The sequence below is a fragment of the Lepidochelys kempii genome, chromosome 22 (genome assembly GCF_965140265.1).
Source record: "Lepidochelys kempii isolate rLepKem1 chromosome 22, rLepKem1.hap2, whole genome shotgun sequence".
Classification (NCBI taxonomy): domain Eukaryota; kingdom Metazoa; phylum Chordata; order Testudines; family Cheloniidae; genus Lepidochelys; species Lepidochelys kempii.
Genome location: NC_133277.1, coordinates 19,631,043 through 19,652,266, shown reverse-complemented (window position 1 = coordinate 19,652,266; position 21,224 = coordinate 19,631,043). Strand labels below are relative to the sequence as shown.

General features: G+C 42.7%; 3 protein-coding genes across 6 annotated transcripts in view; 2 read left to right on the top strand and 1 right to left on the bottom strand.

The window, feature by feature from the left end:
- Positions 1 to 56: 56 nt before the first annotated feature.
- RPS25 (ribosomal protein S25) lies at positions 57 to 4,716 on the top strand. Its single transcript, XM_073320681.1, has 5 exons — positions 57 to 176; positions 527 to 622; positions 2,187 to 2,370; positions 4,045 to 4,143; positions 4,661 to 4,716. The coding sequence occupies exons 1-4, from the start codon at positions 72 to 74 to the stop codon at positions 4,137 to 4,139; spliced, it is 480 nt and encodes a 159-aa protein (XP_073176782.1). The 5' UTR covers positions 57 to 71; the 3' UTR covers positions 4,140 to 4,143; positions 4,661 to 4,716.
- Positions 2,240 to 13,136, bottom strand: CENATAC (centrosomal AT-AC splicing factor). The gene is made up of 11 exons (XM_073320677.1): positions 12,888 to 13,136; positions 11,337 to 11,503; positions 9,710 to 9,808; positions 9,056 to 9,122; positions 8,901 to 8,963; positions 7,810 to 7,874; positions 7,135 to 7,243; positions 6,531 to 6,561; positions 5,997 to 6,086; positions 5,509 to 5,641; positions 2,240 to 5,042 (listed from the first exon to the last, which is right to left on the bottom strand). The coding sequence occupies exons 1-11, from the start codon at positions 13,002 to 13,004 to the stop codon at positions 4,967 to 4,969; spliced, it is 1,017 nt and encodes a 338-aa protein (XP_073176778.1). The 5' UTR covers positions 13,005 to 13,136; the 3' UTR covers positions 2,240 to 4,966.
- The window catches only part of LOC140901585 (uncharacterized), a 58,812-nt gene continuing 50,417 nt past the window's right edge, over positions 12,830 to 21,224 (top strand). For 3 of the 4 annotated variants that reach the window (XR_012155898.1, XR_012155899.1, XR_012155897.1), the window contains exons 1-5: positions 12,830 to 13,462; positions 16,249 to 16,346; positions 16,945 to 17,038; positions 19,175 to 19,285; positions 20,005 to 20,672. Coding sequence is in view for 1 of the 4 variants with exons in the window: in XM_073320680.1 (XP_073176781.1) it covers positions 16,990 to 17,038; positions 19,175 to 19,285; positions 20,005 to 20,672 (828 nt within the window). In the remaining 3 variants the exon portion in view is untranslated. The remainder of the gene's footprint in view (positions 13,463 to 16,248; positions 16,347 to 16,944; positions 17,039 to 19,174; positions 19,286 to 20,004; positions 20,673 to 21,224) is intronic. The other variant, XM_073320680.1, reaches the window with a different exon arrangement.

The following is a 21,224-nucleotide window of genomic DNA, read 5'->3' as shown; positions in this document are numbered from 1 at the left end:
TTTCCGATTTTGGAGCGTTGTATTATGGGAATTGTATTTCTTTCTCTTTGACCCAGAAGCGGTGTTGCTGCATGCTCCGGAAGTGCAGTGAAAGCACGGGGTTTCCCAGGCTCCTTGAGCAGACTCTTTCCTTTCTCATCCGACATCTTGAAGCAGCAGGAGCAGGCGCCGCCATGGTGAGCCGGCCCCAGGGCCTAGCCCCTCGGCTTGGCCGTGGACAGGGTTCTCTGTGAGGCAGCTGGAGCAAGTGGGTGCCGGCTCCCTCGAGGAGGCCTAGCCCTGGACTCTCCCCCCGTTGGGAGGCGCCCGGGTGGGGAAGGCTCATGTTTGGGCCGCGTGGCCCGACCCCCCTTGTGCTGCGTGGAAGCTGGGGAGGGGGCTCTGCTGTGGACGCTTTTTCCCGCGCACTCGACGGGTCTGCGCCTGGCGGTGTCGGGTGGAGGCGGATTGTCCCAGGGCGGGCGCCTGCTTTCATTTTTCTTTTCTCTTCTCCCCCCGCTCCTCCGGGCTCTTTTTTTTCCTACAGCCCCCCAAGGATGATAAGAAGAAAAAGGATGCGGGGAAGTCCGCTAAGAAAGACAAGGACCCAGTGAACAAATCTGGGGGTAAAGCCAAAAAAAAGGTAGGAGTCTGCACTGTGGTGCGTGGGTCCATTGGGCTCAGGTGTGTGTGCTCGGCAGTAGGGTCTGACAGAGCAGTTTTGTCACTAATTATTCTCTGCATGCCCTCTGTAAGATGAGTCCGTATCATCTCCTTTGTAGCTCACGAAAGCTTATGCTCAAATAAATTTGTTAGTCTGTAAGGTGCCACAAGTCCTCCTTTTCTTTTTGGGGAGCTAGGGGACAGAGAGCAGTAGCTATGTGGTCAGTTTTTCTGTGTAGCTGAGCCCTAAACTGTGCTTAAGGTCACACGGTGAGATATTGTATTGTTCTATAATAATCTCTATTTTCTTTAATCATACTGGTAAATTGCATTTAGGAACTATATAGGAGGGTTTCTGCATTTGATATTCAACAGTAGTTGTGACTACAGACTAACTCCTTGGTGACTGGGAGTGAGGCTTCCAAACTCTTGTCACTAACTCCCTTGGGCAAGTTATTCTGTTTTAATATTTTATTTGTAAAATGGGATGTTTCCCTGTGTCATAGAGCTCTTTAAATGTTTTTTAAGGCTTGAAGTGCTTTCAAAAAAAATTATATTAATTGCTAATTGGCAACTGTATGTCTTAGATCCCATGTAGATCATGAAAATAAGCTGATTAAAATGTTAGCAGGTTATTATAAACCCTATGGTCCTTTAGAGTTTAACTTGATATAATTATTTAAGAGGGAATGCCATGTGACTATTGAAATTAGGATTATCTCTTCAAACCTTTATACTTTTGAGTTGCAAGGGGGCAAATTGCAGCCCCTGCCCCTCTAGTATAATGGTGATCTAAAAGACTTTTCAACACTGAAGGAAGTTTCACTTCCTTGGTAAGTATAACATCCTAATCTTAAAAAGAAAAGGAGTACTTGTGGCACCTTAGAGACTAACCAATTTATTTGAGCATAAGCTTTCGTGAGCTACAGACTAATTGGTTAGGGTTAGTCTCTAAGGTGCCACAAGTACTCCTTTTCTTTTTGCGAATACAGACTAACATGGCTGTTACTCTGAATCCTAATCTTACTAATTTTGGGATGTCCCATATTGTTACACCGTAGCTAAATCCTGAATTTTTAAATGTGAAAATTGAGCTGGTGGGGTGGGAACTTTGTGATCTATAAAGGACTAAAGAAGCAAATGTCATTTTCAAGTTACACTTTGCCACTTGTGGGGATGATTTACTGGTGCAGCACTGATAGCACTGAGCAGACTGTCAAGTGGCTTAACATCCCATGATTGAATAATAGTGGTAAAAATGCCTGGTTGCTGTCTGCTCTGAAATTTTCATTTTGCGGTAGTGTAGAAAAGGCCCCTTGTGCATGTTAGAGTGTGGTGTTAATGCGTCAGTGCTGATAACATAGTGAATAGGTGTCGTCTCTCTATAATTGGTGCTCATCTGAGCAACAAGCTTGCATTAGGTGGTCATGGAGGAAATGCTATGTGACCCGATGACGCAGTTCTTGAAATTACGGCAAAGCTTTCATTGGGGTATTTGTGTTGCTGCTTTGGTGGTGATGTTCCCCTTCTTTTTATTCTTGCAGAAGTGGTCCAAAGGGAAAGTAAGAGACAAGCTGAACAACCTTGTTTTGTTTGATAAGGCTACTTATGATAAACTGTGCAAAGAAGTGCCCAACTACAAGCTCATCACGCCAGCTGTAGTCTCCGAAAGGTTGAAGATTCGAGGATCTTTAGCAAGGGCTGCCCTCCAAGAACTGCTCAGCAAAGGTAAAAACACACTGAACTGTGGATTGGGAGACCTCAAACCAGATTTATTATTTTATCTCCCTTACTTGTTGGTGATTGATTTTTGATACAAATCTATTTGCAGGTAGCTTGTATACAAAGTTCAATAATGAGCATTTTAAGTTTTTAAATATCTCAAATCACCTTTCTTTTTGTATCAGTCTAATACAGTGGTCCCCAACCTTTCTGTGGGAATAGCACATTCGTATTCCCAACAGACTGTGGCAGGCAGCAGCAGAAAGAAGCCTTGCTGCTGAGAAACGGCAATGCTCCTCAGCGGCATTTTGGTGGTGGTGTGTCCTGCGGGCACACACAACTGCCCTGGTGGGTGCCATTGTGCCCGCGGGCACCATGTTGAGGACCCCTGGTCTAATACATTAAAATGCCAAGTAAAATATCTATCTCTGTAAGACCATATCAGAATTGATATAATCTGTTCCTACACAAGTTACTTGTGTTCATAATATTTTTAAATATAATGCAAAAAATTGATGCGTGACATCCATAGTATCTGGTTGTGAACAGTAAAGATCCTACCTAGTGTAGAAAATAGTGTTAGGAGAAAACTATGTAACCAGGTCTGCTGACAACCTCAGTTCCCTCTAAGCTGCACCGGCTGCCCAGCCTGCTATAAAGTGCTATGCATGTCAGGTGCCCTTCTTGCCATCTACTGTGGAGCTCCTCCCCAGAGCCTCCTGCTTGCTATGCAGAGCTGAGGGAGGAGGGAACACTGATATCAGGGTGTCTGTCCATCCTATCCCTATCCTTCTGCCCCTGTATCCCGTTTCTGCAGAGCAGAGTGGGGGGATGTGACGGGACTCAGGAGTGGGATGGAGGGAGCTTGCTGGTGGCTGCTGCTGTGCTGATCTGCTTAAAGGGGCAACCTGTGTGTCTCACTCTCACCTCCCGACACATACTTCCGTTGTGATACTTCCTGCAATGCACATAATTCTCTAATTTAATTCTTTCAACGTGCTATTATTTGAATTTTTTGACTGGTCTCTGCATTTCATTATTTTTTCTTTCTCTTAAATTTAATTCTTTAAGTAGTGAGTTGTCTAGGCTTGAAGTAATCATCGCTATGGTACCTTTTAAAAATATATATATATATTATATCTAGGTTTGTGTCTACTGGTGGTGCACATTACCTTAATAATTTGGTGCACATGAATGGAAAAAATTTAGAGGCAACATTGCTGACAACAGAATGTTTTGCAATGATAACTGTTCCTGGATCATACTGAAGTCCTGCTATCCTACAAAACATTTAGTGTTAGGACTACTGTGTTCTAGACAGGACCTTTGACTCTGGTTGCTTCAAGAGGAATTCATTTGTGTTCCCACTGTAGAAGGCACAGTGGAACTGTTCTTAATATGCTGTCTTGAAACAACAGGTTATTAGCCCTCTGTCTGAAGCTCTCAATGTAGATGCAGCTGATGAAGTGAGCTGTAGCTCACGAAAGCTTATGCTCAAATAAATTAGTCTCTAAGGTGCCACAAGTCCTCCTTTTCTTTTGGCGAATACAGACTAACATGGCTGCTACTCTGAAATGTAGAGCTGTTAGCCTTCAGAAGTGTGGGCCTCCCCAGGTTATGTTAACACTGTTTAAAGATTCTGCACATTTTTTTCATAAATGTTTCCTGCTTCCTTTGTAGGTTTGATCAAACTTGTGTCCAAGCACCGAGCCCAAGTGATTTACACCAGAAACACGAAGGGGGGAGATGCACCTGCTGGTGGGGAGGATGCTTAAAAAAGTGAGGTGCTATTTAAATTCTAGAGTTGCTGGTATCCCTTCCCCTCTGATGTACATGTGGTTAATAGAACTGCTAGCCAAAATCCTAATGTGAATTCCTCATGGTGGACTTCTCCAGGGCCTTGTGAAATCCCTGATAGGAATCTACTTCTGAACAGAGTAAAAACAAACAGCCATATAGTGCTGGAAGCACTAAAACTGAATTATTGCCTGCCCATGAGTGGAAGAAGGAAATAGAGGTTGTGCTATTAAATAGTAACGGATATCTGACACAAGATAGGGTAGATCATTTCTGCCAGGCTCACTCCATGCTTGCCTTAGGCCCCTGGTTGCCTTTTTATTAAGGCTTCTGGAACTTGCTCTGTAGTCAATAGCAACCAACCATCTAAACTCTCTTCATAAAAAGAGGCAGGAGTGGAGGACTTTTTGCACATTAGAAATGTTGCAGTAGGACAAACTTTATTAGACAATGAGTTCCACACAACTGATTGACTAACTCAGTATTTTTTGCTTTGCAGGTTTTCCAGTCACCTCTGCAATATTTCTTATGTATACAATAAAATTGTTCAATTAACTTTGTGTCTTCTTAAGGGGGCGAGATGGAGTAAAAAAAACTCAAGCATCTTGATGATATTATGTGATAGCTCTGGCCAAAGATGCCTTGGCCTCCTTTTCATCTACACTGTAGGGCAGTACAGTGAAGTCCCATTTAAGCATAATTAGTTTGAGTTCATGTCTTCTATATAGCTGGATATACAGTAACTATAACAGCATTAACAACATTATACACTTTGTATACTAAATACGAGGTGGTGCGTGCTTTTTCATTGAACCTCAGATTTTGGTCTTTTTCGGGTCTTCCTTCCTTTTTCTTTACCTGATTCAGCTTTGAACTGATGTCTTAAAAAAAAAAAAATCCATGAAAAAGTCAGCTTGGAGAATGCAGCATGCTAGGAAACATACTATAATCAGCAATACTTATGTGCACTTTCAGGGGGGAGTGTTATCACAGTCTAAATATTTCATAAGGATGTTTCTACTCTTCAGGTAGCTATGGCAAACAGCACCCCCTGTAATTCAGTAGCGTTCACAAATCTAAATCTGTACTTAGTTTTGTACTCAGTATTTCTGCAGTAGAGACATGACTGTTTAAAAGGTGGCATGTGAGATATTTCAGCACTAGAATTTGACAGCTCCAAGGCTTCACACATGGAGCATTAACTCCTCTTACTACTTTCAGCAATACATGTTACTACTTCTGTTGATCATTTGAGAAATTCCTTTCCTACAAATTGCCAACAGTGTATATGTACAAGGAACCTCACCTCTTGAATTTAATGTCAGCCCATCATATGTATATGCTTACCTGGATTGCCACCTTCTGCCATGATTCCAGACCCGCCCAAAGGAGGGAAGCCAGCCTTCACCTGTCTCAGAGGTGTGATCAAAGTTGGCACCAACACGATCTGTTGGAAGTTTTTTCAGCTTCTGCTTCTCCTCTAAGAATCATTAGTTCAGAGAGAGTGAAGAGGTTCTATCAAACATTTTAGGTAAACTTACAGAAAAAGTGGTTGGGAGAATACTGGTCTCTTTCTGAAGAGGATTTTTTTATTTTTTTTTCCTCTTTCCCCTAACTAGAGTCTAACTGGAATTCATCTCCAGGATTATCAGAAAATCATCATTACCTAGCCTCCAAGCAGAGTTTAATGTATCTCATCTACCCTGCACCACTTAGTCTTATACGCATATTTGTCAGACTTCATAGCAGACCATTCTATGTATAGTGATTTTCTTTTTAAATAAAACTAGACCTCACCTCAATATATTCAAGTAGTAATATCCAAAGCCACTCACGTTCTTTGAGAAATTCCTCATATGAAGGTCCAATCTGGTGTTTACTTCCAAATTCCTCTTCATCCTGCATCAGCCAAGGAGGTTTGGCACCTAGAAGGTAATAGGGAAGGTGCTGGGCTACTGAAATAACCCTAAATACAGACCTAGGGGGAGAGGATAGGAGAAGTACCCCCAAATTTCTGCATACAGAGTTTCCCTAACAAATCAGTGGTGAAATGGCTTTCTCCTGGAAGTACTATACTGTTTGCTTCCTCCTTTGTGGAAAAAATAAAGGACTAAGCATCTCAATTTTGACAGCTAAGAACCATGACAGTTCATACTTTGCAACCATACAGTTACAGTTTCAAAGGAGTTTCCATTACAAGCCTGATTTTGCTCCACCCAATTCTAATACCTAAAGTCAGTTAACAGTTCTCAGACTCCTGCCACAATTTTATGTTTTTAAGTTACTTTGCAGTCTTCTGTTGGATTCAGCCCAGAAACATTTGATAAGGTCGTAAAAGTGAAAAACCCTGGCAACAATTAAACATGTACCTGTGTGAATATTTCCCTTCCCTTCAGATTCCTGTTTTCAAAAAATTAAGAAAATCCCAATTAGAATTGGAGGATTTAAAAAAAAGCAACTTTTATTGTAACTTTGTACTATCACAGGAGAGAGACACTAAAAAACAGTATCAATTAATAAACTATTGGATTGCATAGATCTTCAAGTATGGACAAATAGACAAGGGGAACCTGATCATGAAAATAAGCAGCTCATGGGATTATGCATTCCATTTGAAATTCCCTCCCCTAATGAAACTTTGAAATACAGATAAACAAAGAATAAGTGTCTTTTTCTCTATCACCATCTAATAGATAGCGTGTACTAGGGATCTTTCATTTTCAGTGCATTTCTTTTAGGAAACATTCAGTTAGTGAAACAGAAGTTCCATGTTTCAGGGCGAAGAGTTTCACCCACTCAGTTGCTGAAATCCATTGGGTTGCTTTCGCAGTAGCTATGCCACTCGGGAAGCCTACAAACCATAATTCTGTTTCTTACCAAATGCTAAAAGTATGAATTCCATTCGCTATGATCTGAAATACCAGTACTCATGAAAAAAGGAAAGTGACTCTGTAAGCCCCTCTCCAACCTTACCTGGTGGCCAATAAAAGTCAGAGCATGGTTTTCTTCCATCCAATCTAAATCAGGTGTTATCTGAATCACACTTGGATCAAGGTGCTCTTCCGTGATGATGGTGAAGTCACTAGAACACAGGAGCCAAAATACCCTCTGACAGGAGGCATTTGGTATCCAGACAACAGCAAATGTTTTTCAACCTACACCATGAAATTGTTAAATACATTTTCTGGGAAACAGGTGAGGCATAAATACTTCAGTGTGTTCAAGTTTGGAGATTTTTAATGGGGACGAGGAGAGGAAATTCAGCAGCAAACAATAATTAGCATTTATAAACCACTCCGACAGTCTAGTTCTTTGCAAAGTTTAGTCCTGAAAACACCGTTTTGGAGGCAGGACATTATCCACCTTTTCAGAAAGGGTAAAATTAATTGTTTGTTCTAGGATACTGAAGGAAAGATTAATTTGCCCACTAGGGGTTTGCAGACGGCTGAAGGTGCCTGCTGCTGCTCTTGAGAACTGTGTTAACTCAGAGAAATGGTACAGTGATAGCAATAGTCATCAATGTCCTAACTATACTGACCAGGGAAACAGTGTTAGTAACTCTCGATAAATGCTACTCAGCATTTCACCAAATTCAAAACTCCTAAGCAGAAGAGACACACACGATGATATAAAAGGCAGATTTCTTACCTTTTATGCCCTCCAGGTGTACTGAAGGCAGAGGATTCATCACAAAATTCTGTCTCGGTTTGAGGCTGAGTTTGATTCAGGAAAAATAAACATTTTTTCTGGTATTCAACAGTAAGGCCCTTCCTGTTTTATGAAACACCTCATATTGCAATCATACATTCAATGTTTGTGATCTGGAGGCAAGGAATTTTCAGCGTAGATACTAACTTTTTTTTTTGGTTTGCCCTGGCTCTGCAGTGCTAGCAAGAGAAAACAAATAGAGGGAGCTCTTTTCAATGGCTTGTGAATCACCAACAGAACTGTAAGCTAGGTTCAAATTGCAGAATATTTATTGCTGAGGACGACGGAGCCAGACTTACTTGAGGATCCCAGGGTGCTTGCAGCACCTACAGTTATAAAGTGCAATCTTTTTTATCTGTAAATGGAGCAATTTGAACTGGAGTCATTGAGTGAATCTACAACATCACAATGCCCTTTCTATGGAGTCAGACAATTTTTGCCCTTTTTAAAAAGATAAAAGGGCCAATAACTTTACCTAGTCTGTTTGAGTATAGTCAAAAAGGCCAAACAGATTCCATCCCCTGTAAGTGAAAGACTGAATTCCCAGCAAGAGGATATATCTGGTTCCAGGTGCTTCTTTAGAGAATGCAATGCATGAAGGTAACATACATACTAGTATCTTATAAACAAGAGTATTTAAGTGTCTAGTTTTCCCCCAGTGCTGGTATAATAGTACATTTTATTCCAGATTCCTTCTCTGTCACCCACATCCAACCCTATCCTAGAAGGACTAGCAAGGATAAGAAGATTTCAGTCACCACGATCACTCAAACATAAGCACTGCACTATTTGTGAGACGGATAACCACACCTGAATGAAGCCAGAGATTTGCAACCACAGAGCAGCAGTCCTATCAATTGTCACATCAGAATCTCCCGACTGGTCAGTGAGAGAACAAGTTATTAGAAATAAATTGTATGTACTTTCAACTTAAGAATCAATGCAGAAAATAGCCATTTATAAGAACTCAGAGGGCTTGTGGAAACAATCATTTGCTGGATACTGCTCAGGTGCATCCTGGGAAAACAAACCTCTAAGACAGCATGTACCATTTCCTGTCTGCTCTGCTCCACTTCTCGGATATGGGATGCCATCTGGAATCGAACAAAGCAAAAAACAGAATGAGGACAAAAGGCAAAGCAAACAGGTAAGTCAGGCACAGCACACCTAGGACATCTCTGTTCACCTCTTTAATGACCTCATCCTCTTTTTCTTCAAAAGCATCCAGAGCTTTGACAAGTGATGATTTGAACCTGAAAGAGTATTTGAGAGATCAGTCACTTTTGTGGCCTGAGTTAGACTGACAGCTGAACTGCTGGGAACACCTGAATTTCTACCTCAACCTCTGACATTGAATCTCTGTGCCTTAGTTTCCCTATTTGTAAGACAGGGATAAGGTGGCTTACATTTGCAGGGACCCTGCAAGGATTAATTAGTTACTGGTTGTAAAGCCCGTGGAAGATAAGCTATGATGAATGATAACATTTTGCAATGTATATATGACTAGATGAAACACATGGCTGGATAATATTATGACTCAGCTTTTTTTTTTAATAATGATGCTAATAGAAGGTGAGCTAATCTTATGCTCGACAAAGTGAGGTGATCACTTGGGGCAAGTCAGAAAATCATCTCTAGCACAATGTAACTAGCCAGGTGCAGGGGATGATGGTATCAGATACTGGTTGCTGCTCAAAGCAGGAGTCTCGGCTATTTATTTATACACCACAAATACACACACTAAAACATCTCTGTTCCAAAGACTTTTGAATCAACAGTTGGATCTAATGTAGCAAATCCTATACCCCTAAGCAAAGAAACAGACAAGGTGCCTACATACCGTTCATACTCCTCAGAGGAAATCAGAAACTGCTGCTTTAATTTGGCTTCTGCTTTGTTCTCCCACCAGAACTTGTTGGCTTCTTTTTTATGCTCCAGGCTTTAAAAGAAAAAAAGAAAAAAGAATAAAACCAAGTTTGATTAAATCACTTAAAGCCTGAACTCCCAATCTTAATTAAGTAGAGAGCACATGATTAATAACTGGCATAGATGTCTCTTTAACAGCTTATCTCAAACAGATATATTTATTAACTTACACTGATAGAGCAGCTTCCTGGGTTGCCCATGGTTATGTGACAAAAAATAGAGAGGTAGGGATACCAAGAGAAACGGATATTGGAAGAAGGTAAGATATGCTGTAACACTACAGGTATTAGAGTAACAGCCGTGTTAGTCTGTATTCGCAAAAAGAAAAGGAGTACTTGTGGCACCTTAGAGACTAACCAATTTATTAGAGCATAAGCTCACGAAAGCTTATGCTCTAATAAATTGGTTAGTCTCTAAGGTGCCACAAGTACTCCTTTTCTTCTTACTACAGGTATTGGTTTTCATTGCTCATTAAAGCAACATGAAAAAGCAAAGTATAGAATAAAAATTTTGCATTCAACAGGCGTGTTTGGGTGCCACACACCACTAAAATCTGGTGTTTGGTTCATGCCCTTCTCCGATGTAGAATTTTGGCTGAATCACAGAAGCCTTGAAAGAAGCAGAGAGCACGTCTGTTTCCCTGGATAGTTGTATCATGGTCATCACTGTAGTTCTAGAGTGTTGAGCATTTCTTCTTCCTATATCTCACAAATAAGTCCACACAAAAGCTAATGAAAGCTGTCTCTGAGCAAACACACTTTAATAAGGAAAGATTTATGGAACAGCAAAGTGTTATCTCACTACAGCTATACAAAGCTTGCATCTCATTTCAGTAAGTTTTTTTTAGAAGTACAATATTATACAGACCTACCATTAAAATATTATTTGTGGATAACTATACTGGAAGAGTTAGGAGTCATTTAAGTTACTAGTTTAATGTTGTTAAGGTAATTGGATTTTAAGCAGTGGGTTTTCTTTAAGATCAACACTTCCATATCTGAATTGTCATCATGTGCTCCCTAGGAGACACTTAATATAGATTCTGTATGTAAATAAGGTTGAGCACATTTTAGAAATATAAACTGAAGACCATCTTGGATGTGTTTTCTTTACTTATTCACTTCTGGAGTGGACAAATTAAGAAAGCTGCACATGTTAAGCAACTTGCATCAAACACTTTACAATTAGTTCTCACAACCTCCACATAAGATCATGGAGGTAAACAGAAGGGAAGTGACTTGCCCAAAATCACATAGCAAGTCAGTGGCAAGGGAGGAATAAAGACTAAGGGCTGTCAGAAACTTCAGCAGAACTGGAATTATGTTAACTTCTTGTCCTACACAAGCATATCAAATTGGTTACAGCAGGAATCTAGTTACTAACTCCTTGGTTTTAGTCTCAGCTCCGCCACTGATTCACTATATGGTTTGAAGCATGTCACTTCATCTCTGTGCCTCAGAGTTAAGGAGCTATGCACATACAAAGTATTATTAAACCATGTAACATCCCCCGGGATGCAGACAGGGCTGTGGACACCATACCTGGCCATGTGCTGCAGAAGTCCCCCATGCAGCACTGTCAGGCTCCCATGGCTCAGGTGCCTTTTCACCTCCTGCTTGCAGCAGAGACACCAGAAGAGTTGTTCATGCTCCCCTGCGTCATACTTCACGACCACTGCATTTTTAATCATCTTCCGAGCCAACTGCACCTGATTGAAGGAGGGAAGAGAAGTGAATTAGCTGGTGTTTACCAAATTTTTGAAAGCGGAGCCTCTTTACAAAAATTGAACGAATCATGGCCCTTACACTCCCATCGTCTGCTTGAAAAGGGCTATGCCTTTTAATGTATACATCTTTGTCTCATGCTCCTCCACCCAGCTAGTCCTCTGAACTCTCATCTCCCCTTCCCCCATACACTTTAATAAACACCAGTGCAGATTTTTGTAATATTAATTGTCCTCTCCTTTCCCACATGCTTTCATGAGTAGTAAAATAGTTAATGTTGATGTTTAGGCTTTGTCTTCACGGCAGAAAAAGATGTTGTTTACATGGCGATAGCTAAGGTGAGATACTTATCTCTATGTAAACAAGTGGTGACAAGGCCCAAGTAGATTTTACATCAATGTCAACCTTATATCCGCCATGTGGGATTTACATCAACTAGCTACATCCAGGTAAAAACTACTGATGACTCTAACAGACTTTTATATCAACATAGCTATCTCAACATAAAAACACACTTTTTCCCCCGCAATGAAGTCTAAGGCTCTGTCTACACCACACAGTTTTTCACAACCTGGCTGTGTCGCTACAGCCATGCCGCTAAAAGTCGCAGAGTATAGCTGCTGTTTGTCGGTTTTCCTGCCGACAAAGTGCTGTTCACACTGGCGCTTGTCGTTGACAAAACTTTGTCCTTCGAGAGGAGTGTTTTCTTAACACCTCAAAGACAAAAGTTTTGTGGTTCAACTGCCAGTGGCATAGCTTTAGCCTTTGACTGACATTGGCATAAGTAGCCACTGAAATGAAGAGGGCTGGTCACACCTCAGAATTAGTGGTTTGGGTGGCCAAACTCTGTTGGACATCTCTGCATCATTTACACTCACTTCACATTTTGGATCTTTTCTTCACAATCAAAAAAGTTAGAAACTTACTTTAAAAAAAACCCTCAGAAAGGTGGGCTAAGGGAGAATGGCAGTGTCTGGTTACACCCTTGTGGCGCGTCTCCCACCCCTGGAGGCCCACAGTCCATGCTCTGGGAAATGCTGACTTAGTTGCCACCAAAGAGAAGTTGTGTGAAGCCCAAGCACCTCTATTATTTCACATTTAGCGTGCCTGACAGATCCGCAATGTTTGAGCCTCATATTTCCGGATGGGGAAGCAGAGACACAGGGAAGAGACGTGCCGCACTCCAGGTCAAACTGTGAGCTGGGGACAGAACCCAGGCGTCCTGGCTCCCCGCCCCCTCCCGCTCGACGGCGCGGCTCCACACCCCAAGCTCCCTTGTATCCCAGCAGGCAGCCCCCAAGCGCGGGCAGCAGCTCCCTGCCCAGCTACTGGAGAGGCAGCGGGAGTGCGGTGGCTCCCGGCTCTCACCTTGGCCTGCAGGCGGCCGAGCGCCTCCCGGAGCCGTCGCTGGTGGCTAGCGCTGTAGAGGTGGCGCCGACCCACAAAGGCGGTGAGGTGGCAAAGGGGACAGTAAAATACCCCCATGGCTGAGCTAGGAGCCCGGCCCGGCGACCGCCGCCATCTTAAGGCGCCTGCCTCGACCGACGACTCTGTGCGTAGCGATCGTAGAGGAGGGAGCAGCGAGCACGCGCGCCCACCCACCCCATCGTCTGGTTCCCGCCCACACTGCGCCACCGGACGCCAGTCCACACCGACTCCTTACGCAGGCCCACGGCCCGGCCGGGCGTCGACCTTCCCGCCTCAGGGGCTGCGCTGAGGCTTGGAGCGTGAGGCCGGCTTCCAGGCTGGGTGCCAGGATGGGAGTGTGTGAGGGAAATCCCACAGGTTACCACTCATAGAGTCAGGGAGTCTCTGGTCAGTTAATGGAGGCTGAGCTCACATGGAATTTCACCCAGGAATTCCCGCCTCCAGCCTATACAAATTGTGCTTGAACTAGAACATATTTTTAAAGAGACATCAGCCTTGATCCACCACATCTCTTGGTAAGTTGATTCCTGAGATCTTCTCCCTCCTCTGCTTGTGGCCTTGGTCAGATCACTTCTTTCTGCACTGCACTGTAGAATGGATAATGCTGTTCCCCTACCGCTCATGGAGGTTGGGAGGCTTCATTCAGTGAATTCATTCATCTGATGAAGTGAGCTGTAGCTCACGAAAGCTCATGCTCAAATAAATTGGTTAGTCTCTAAGGTGCCACAAGTACTCCTTTTCTTTTTGCGAATACAGACTAACACGGCTGTTCCTCTGAAACCTGTCATTCAGTGATGTGACTAAAGCCTCATCTGCACACAGAAGTCGGCTGCATAGATTTAAACTGATTTACTCACATCAGTCCAAAGCCTGAGGTGGACCCTCCTAACCTCGTATAAGAGTGGCGTATTTTGGATTAGTTCAAACCTAGTCTAGTTGACTGAAGCTAACCCGAAATACGTCTGGTAAAATGAATCCACGTAGCCTTTTGCAGTAGTTTAACTAAACTGGTCCACAAATCACACCTTTAGTTAAACCAGTGCCACTTTCTCATGCAGGCATTTTTGAAACTCTTGGACAGAAGGCACTACAGAGGGGCAAAGCATTATTTTATTTATTCATTTCCACCAAATGTGCTCTCAGCACTTGCACACGCTTTATTAGTTTACTAGAAAACACAAAGAAAAAAATATTTTCCATTTTAAATGACTTGCTTCTCTATAGCTTATTTTTCTCAGTGTGGTTTGACTGTGCAGCACTATTGTATTCATTGCTCTTGTTTGTAGTGTTTTCCTACCCTTTGTAAAGCAAAGTGGTTTATATTTCAGGCCCAGATCCTGGAAATTATCCTGCATGAAAGGACACTGGTACCCACACAGAGCCCTGTTGAAGTCATTGGGGCTCTGCATGGTGTAACCTGCAGGATCGTGGCCTTAGTCAGGAAATCAATATAAGACAGCATTCCTGAGATCTTAAGTAAAATTTTCAAACATGCATAAGTGACATAGGCACATAGGAGCCTAAGTCCCATTGACCTGAAAGTCAGTTTTAAAAATTGGACATAGGCCGAGTCTACAGCAGAAAAGTTTTGCTCGTATAGCTACACTGGCCAAATCCTCCTAGGGTAGATGCAGGTTATACCACCAGAAAAGTGCTTTTGCTGGTATAACTTACATTAATTAGGTGAGCAAATTAAGGCCTTGTCTACACTATGAAAGGATTGCCAGTATAGTTACATCAGTACAGTTCGTTATACCAGCAAACCCTCCTAGTTTACACACAGCTTATACCAGTTTCCCAATCAATATAAGCTATACCAGGGTTCAAAAACGAACCAGATAACTTTGGAGGATAGGTCCATCAATGGCTATTAGCCAGGATAGTCAGGGATGCAACCCCATGCTCTGCATGTCCCTGGCCTCTGAGTGCAAGAAGCTGGGAGTGGATGACGGAGGACGGATTACTTGATGATTGCCTGTTCTGTTCATTCCCTCTGAAGCACCTGGCATTGACAGGATACTGGTCTACATGGACCATTGGTCTGACCCAGTATAGCTGTTCTGACACTGGCAAAAGCATTGTTTTCTGATAAAAGTGCATCTTCTCTAGGGTTTATATTGGCATAGATATATCAGTAAAAAAATCACACCGCTAACTGATATCACTTTGTCAGGAAAAGTTTGTCGTGTAGACCTTACCTAAGCTGTACTGGCAAAAGCACTTTTTTGCTGGTATACCAATGTCTACACAAGGGACAAGTCTATACTACAAACTTTTGCCAACATAGCTGTGTTGGTTAAGGGTGTGATGAGGTGTGGTCTACAGTTGACATAGTTGTGCCAAGAAAAGCCGCTAGTGAAGATGCTTTTTCTGGTATAGCTTATTTTGGGATGCGGGGGAGGGACAATGAAGAGGTGGCTGACATGGCTATACCAACAAAAGCACAGTTTTTCCAGTAAAAACTAGCTGGAATTTTCAGTGGATCAAGAAGTTGGGGGAAAAAAAATTATTTCAGGTCTAACAATACGTTTAATTTCGGGGTATTCCCCCCCCCTTTTTTTTTTTAAATAAAAGCAAAGGAAATGACATTTGGAACAAAGGGCTAGATTCACAAGTGGACTTCCATTCACAAAACCCCAGAAGAAAAGGTAATGGTGGTGGTGTACTATTTATACCCAATGGGTAAGCTACTCACCTGGATAGGAGAGACCCAAGTTTGATTCTCTGGGCTGAGCAAGGACTTAAACCTAGGTCTTTTCCCATTCCAGGTGAGCGTCCTAACCACAAGGCTTTTGAGTACTGGGGAAGGGGGACCTCTAATTTTCTCCTGTTGAAGCTGTTCCACTTTGTATTAAATATTCATTGAGCCAGAGAGAGAAAAGGCAGGAGAATGACTCTAGCCTCCTGGCTAGGGCACTCACACTGTAATATTCTCTATGGGTGCTGCTTTGTATAAAATAATGTTATTGATTTAAATAAATAAGGTCTTGATCCTGCACACACTGAAGTAGTTGAGTAAATTTACATGTGAGTAGTCTCAGTTAATTTATGGAGAGTGACTACTCATCTGTGTAAAGTTACTTACATACTTAAGTACTTGCAGGCTTGGGACCTAAGGCCTGGTCTACACTAGGAAATTAGGCTGGTATAATAGGTTGCTCAGCGCTGTGAAAAATCCACACACCTGAGCAATGCAGTTATAGCAACCTAGCCCCCCAGTGTAGATAGCACAAAGTTGATGGGGGGAGTTCTGTCAACCAAGCTACTGCTTCTCAGGGAGATGGTTTATCTTCACCAACAGGAGAACCCCTCCTACCCACGTAGGCAGCATCTTCACTGAGGCGGTGCAGTTGTAGTGGCTTATATGTAGACAAGTCTCACAACCAGTCTGTGACGTAGGTAAGTAGTTTCCTGGACCCGATTCTCAAAGGCCTAATTTCTGGAAATTAGGCACCTAAATACCTTTGAGGATCTGGGCTAGAGAGCTTGTATATTTGCTACATAGTTACTTACATCTGCCAAGTAGAGGTTTACATATATTAATAAATGTGGAGGCTTAATTAATTTGATACTTCTGTAACTCTTTGAAATCTCTGGGTGAGACACTATAGTCAACAATACAATGCTATCTTTCTCTATTAATTCCTTTCACATATCTTTATAATTTCTAGATCAGCAAAAAAGGGAACATGTCTAATCTGAGGGGTTCTCAGCCTTGGAAAAAATGGGAATCCCTGCTGTAAGCAGTCATTTTTCAAAGTAACTTTAACAAGCCTGCTAATTGGTATTTAAAGGTGCCAATGAGAGGGGAGTCAATCGCTGCCTTACTAGCTACTTTCCCATATAAAAAGGATCAAAATGATGATGATGAACGATGGAGAGAATTCGGGATAACAGCTTTCCTTTGTCTGTAGTCATGTGCTCTTTATTTTTTAAAAGCTGTTGATTTTATTTGTTCCCTTAATGAAAAATGTATTTAAACTTCAAAAACAAAAAGGCTTGGGAAAACCTTCATTTAAAAAGTGGCCTTGAGAATTGGAATATGGCTCAGGAACTTGAACTGGCTACTACCACTGATCAAGTTGATGAAGGTAGGAAACAAATGCTCAGCATCTCATTTATGTAACTATAGTTTGCATTTTTTTATATGATGTTTCTTATACTCAAAGAATAAGATAACTAGCTATTGTTACTTCAGGGACTATTCAAGCCAGTAAATATAGCTGTTACATGAATCAAGAGTAGTTCTGGACTTCCTCATTAGAACCTGTCATATGAGATGCTGGGCATCTGTGAATTATTGGGGATCATGGGTGCAGTTTGTTTTCTTCACTTGCCTGGAGTCATCTACAAAAGTTTAATTAAAAAAAAAAAAGTTGCTAGAAATAAAGTTATTTGAATGAATTTAATGTTAATTGTAATTAAGTTAACTTATTTTAAGGAAGATCATTAATACTATAGCTTAGAGTTTTTTATTAGCATTTTGTAAAATCTCTTATGTTGTCTCATGACTCTCTTCATATTTATATATAAATAACTATAAACCTTCCTATGCAACTTGTGCAGGAAAATCAATAAGGAGACTGGTTACCCTATCTTTATTATCCCATTTGTACAGAGATATGGGTAACCAAGCAACATACAGCCTGTAGAGGAAATATAACTTTACATGCTTCCAGGTAGCAACAAATTTTATTCCTTGAACTTGGATGAATAAGAAAAGAAAATACTTAACAGGACAACAATCCTCTAAATCTGTTAGCTAACTGAAGTTCCTACAGACAGAGGAGAAAACCTCAGGACTAAATATTATTACCACAGGAGCCAGGACTTTCCAGTCCTTTCTCAACACTCAGTGATTTGCTGTATCGCCTTGGGCAGATCATTTCAACTGTCATGTGCCTCTGTTTCCCCACTGTGAAACAGAGATGATATTTAATTTTCACAACCCATATGAAAGACATCTAATGATTGTACAGAATTTTTATGATTAAAATAACATAAGCAGTAAGCTACAAAATCCTTTTTCTAGAATTAATCTTCTCTGAACAGAAACTGTACTGCAGCCTTAACTATGGAGTAGCTCCTGCTCCTCCATAAAACGGACACACACAGCTGAAGTCTAGTCTGTTACCTATCACTGTAACAATGACCTTTAGAACACAGCTTAACTTCACTAGACTTTGGGAATCTCTACCAGTTGCACTGCTATGGATATAGCTCCTTTTGTAGGAGCATTCGCGTAGATATGGCATAAGCAGCTGCTGGCACTTTACCACCATGTATTGTATAGGCCTCCTTGCAGCAGGATTAGACAACAAGACACTGGTGTGGGGGTTTGGTTTGGTTTGGTTTATTTGGGCGGATGTATGGGTGGTTTGTTTTTTTGGATTTTAAACATTTTATTCCAGCATGTGTCTAAACAGGTGTTTCCACCATTGCTCCTAATAGTGGAGCTGTTGCCCAAAAGTCTGGTGTAAGCATTTTTCATAAGCTTCTTTTCCATTTTGCTCACATGCACCCCCTGAAAAAATACCTGCTAATCTGATGGCCTATCTTAATATGACTTTGTCTTGTGAGGTAAAAGGCTTTTCAGTATCTAAGCTTGGTTAGCTCCCTCCTGTCTAACCCAGGAGTGGCCAACTTGTGGCTCCAGAGCCACGTGCGGCTCTTCAGAAGTTAATATGTGGCTCCTTGTTTAGGCACCGACCCCTGAGCTGGAGCTACGGGCACCAACCTTCCAATGTGCCGGGGGTGCTCCCTGCTCAACCCCTGGCTCTGCCACAGGCCCTTCCCTCCCCCTCCCTCTCCCTCTCCCCTGAGCCTGCAGTACCCACTCTCCTGCACCACCACCACCACCCCCTGCCACGCATGCCATCGGGAGGGAGGGGGAGGCGCTGATCAGTGGGGCTGCCGGTGGGCTGGAGGTGCTGGGAGTGGGGGCGGGGGGTGCTGATGAGGGTGCTGATGACCTATTACTGTGGCTCTTTGGCAATGTACATTGTTAAATTCTGGCTCCTTTTCAGGCTCAGGTTGTCCACGCCTGGTCTAACCAGTGGCAACCTAGAATTCTCTGTCAGAATTGGTAGGCTGACTCCAGGTGGTGCTTCAGCAGAGCTAGTGAGGCTAAGGCATCAGGCAGGTGCAAGTTTGATTGATAGGTGTGATATGTTCTTAATTTTAGGGGCTTTTTTTGGTTTGTTTTTTTGTCTTTGCCTGTGGACCAGGTACGGAAAAGGATCTCGGCGAATACTTTCTACATGAGCCGTACAAGCATCGTTGGAGCAACTCTGTCATAAGAGAAGCAGTCCAGCCCCCTCTAGCCAAGGAGCAAGATGGCAAGTGATGACTATGGGTTGTGTAGAGTAGGAATATTGGCAGGGTTTCCTACACAGCATGGCTCATGTGGTTGGGTTGGCAATGTTAATGAGGGTGGGCAGGGTAGAAGGATACTGTGGAGTCATGCACTAGCTAGTGCACTGATGCTCAGACTGAGGCTTGGGAGCTGCAAATGTCTCTTTAATGTGTCTCTTGGAGCTCTTTGCAGCACGTGATCTTAAAACACTGATTTAATTATTAACCAATCACGATGCTTTTACTGTTAACCAGTTATAGAATTCTTGGTCATTTTGCTGTGAGAAAATCTACTATAATTAAAAATAGTAAATAAAACAATGAATTCACACTACTGTGGCTCTTTTCGGTTATGCTGATTGCTCATTTGGGTCCTGAACCACTGAAATCTGAGTATCACAGAGCTAGTGCATATGTACACCATGCTTCCTAGTGCACGGGGAATGTCAGATTTGATTAAGTGTGTGACAGTTGCCTTCTGGTGGCGACACCCTGTTGAGTCAAAGTCCCAGTACTCTAGCTCACAGGGAGTCTCCTCTAGTTCGTGATAGGACTGTAGTTTTGGATTTGGAGATACTGTTGCCTAATGAGCTGTCCAAAGGAGCTAAGCAGCTTACAAAGGGGAGGAGGGGGGAACCCCACACAACTAACTTCAACAAAAGCACAGCTTCGCTGGAGTGATCGGTCATCTTTGTTTCCACAGAATCTGATGTGCAGCCACACTTGTGGATGTGGGTGAACCCCAACCTGGTTTGCTCCATAACAGGATACCCCAATAAGGGAATCCCAGGAAAACCGGTGCATTCAGTAGCTCCTGCACCCAAGGCGGCTGTTAGAAAACCTACTTCAGTAAAACCAAGGCCCCAAGTAGCTGCTGCCCTACAGACTTCCTCTGGACAATGTGTTTCAGTGTCCTCAGTAACTGCTGCACCCAAGGTCTCCGCTAGAAAATATAGTTCAGTAAAGGCAGTGACCCTCGTCACTGCCCTGGAGACTTCTCCTGTTGCCTCTGTTTCCAAGCCCCCATTGGCGGCTGCTGGTGCTGTGATCCTGCAGGCTTCCACAGTCAAGAAAGTTCCCAGAAAACTAGTGTTCCCTGTATTATTGGCAACTGTTGCACCCAAGGCTTCTACTCCAGTAAAACCAGTACCTCCAGTAGCTGCTGCACACAAGGCTTCTAATAGAAAACATGCTTCAGTAAAGACAGTGCCCCCAGTAGCTGACACCATGCAGATTTGCACACACACACCGGAAAAAACCATGTCCCTGGAAGCTGCAGCACTTGAGGACTCCTATCAGAAACCAGTCTTAATTGACTCCAAGCAACTCTGTCCCAAGGAGGAGATGCTACTGTGCTCCAGCAAAGCAAAGGTATGTTACATGGGCTTCATGTGCACTGAACTTCCAGAACTGTGTGGTCTGTTATTTTGGAGGCTGCTGGCTCCTGGTCTTCTCACTAGCAGCAGCATCAGAGGAGCTAGTGGTAGGTGCAATTGAGAGGGAGCAAACAATAGGAGATCAAGCTCCTGCAGTAAGACTCTCCTGCTCTTAAAGGTCAGTCTTATTCCAGTGTTGCAGGAGGCTGTCTTAACTTATTTGTGTCACTGTAGGTGCAGCTGCAGAGAATCACACAGTTATTGAGTGAGGAGGAGATCTCTTCTACTTGTAACTATTTCTGAAACTTGTCAGAGTGCTGAGAGCAGAAGATAGGTGCTCTCTTCTGTGGTGCGGGTGTATCAATAGATAAAGGTGCAAATGGAACTCAGGCACTAGTCATTGTGATCAAACCCCCAGCCAGCCCTCTACCTGGGAATTGAAGGAGTATGCCAAGAACTGTACAAAGCTCCTAACTCACTGGTCTCCTATCTCATAGACCTAGGGCTTGCTATAGTGAACTCATCCTTTGGGTTTAGTTTGAGTCTG

What these genes read in the sequence shown, in the direction of transcription:
- CENATAC (XM_073320677.1), bottom strand. Translation starts at nt 13,004, where the DNA reads ATGGGGGTATTTTACTGTCCCCTTTGCCACCTCACCGCCTTTGTGGGT. An exon ending in CTTCTGCAGCACATGGCCAG is followed by an intron (nt 9,809 to 11,336) that starts GTATGGTGTCCA and finishes TTTCTTTTAAAG; the next exon opens with CCTGGAGCATAAAAAAGAAG. An exon ending in TGGTACATGCTGTCTTAGAG is followed by an intron (nt 7,875 to 8,900) that starts GTTTGTTTTCCC and finishes AATCAAACTCAG; the next exon opens with CCTCAAACCGAGACAGAATT.
- RPS25 (XM_073320681.1), top strand. Translation starts at nt 72, where the DNA reads ATGCTCCGGAAGTGCAGTGAAAGCACGGGGTTTCCCAGGCTCCTTGAG. An exon ending in CAGGAGCAGGCGCCGCCATG is followed by an intron (nt 177 to 526) that starts GTGAGCCGGCCC and finishes TTTTTCCTACAG; the next exon opens with CCCCCCAAGGATGATAAGAA. An exon ending in CCAAGAACTGCTCAGCAAAG is followed by an intron (nt 2,371 to 4,044) that starts GTAAAAACACAC and finishes CTTCCTTTGTAG; the next exon opens with GTTTGATCAAACTTGTGTCC.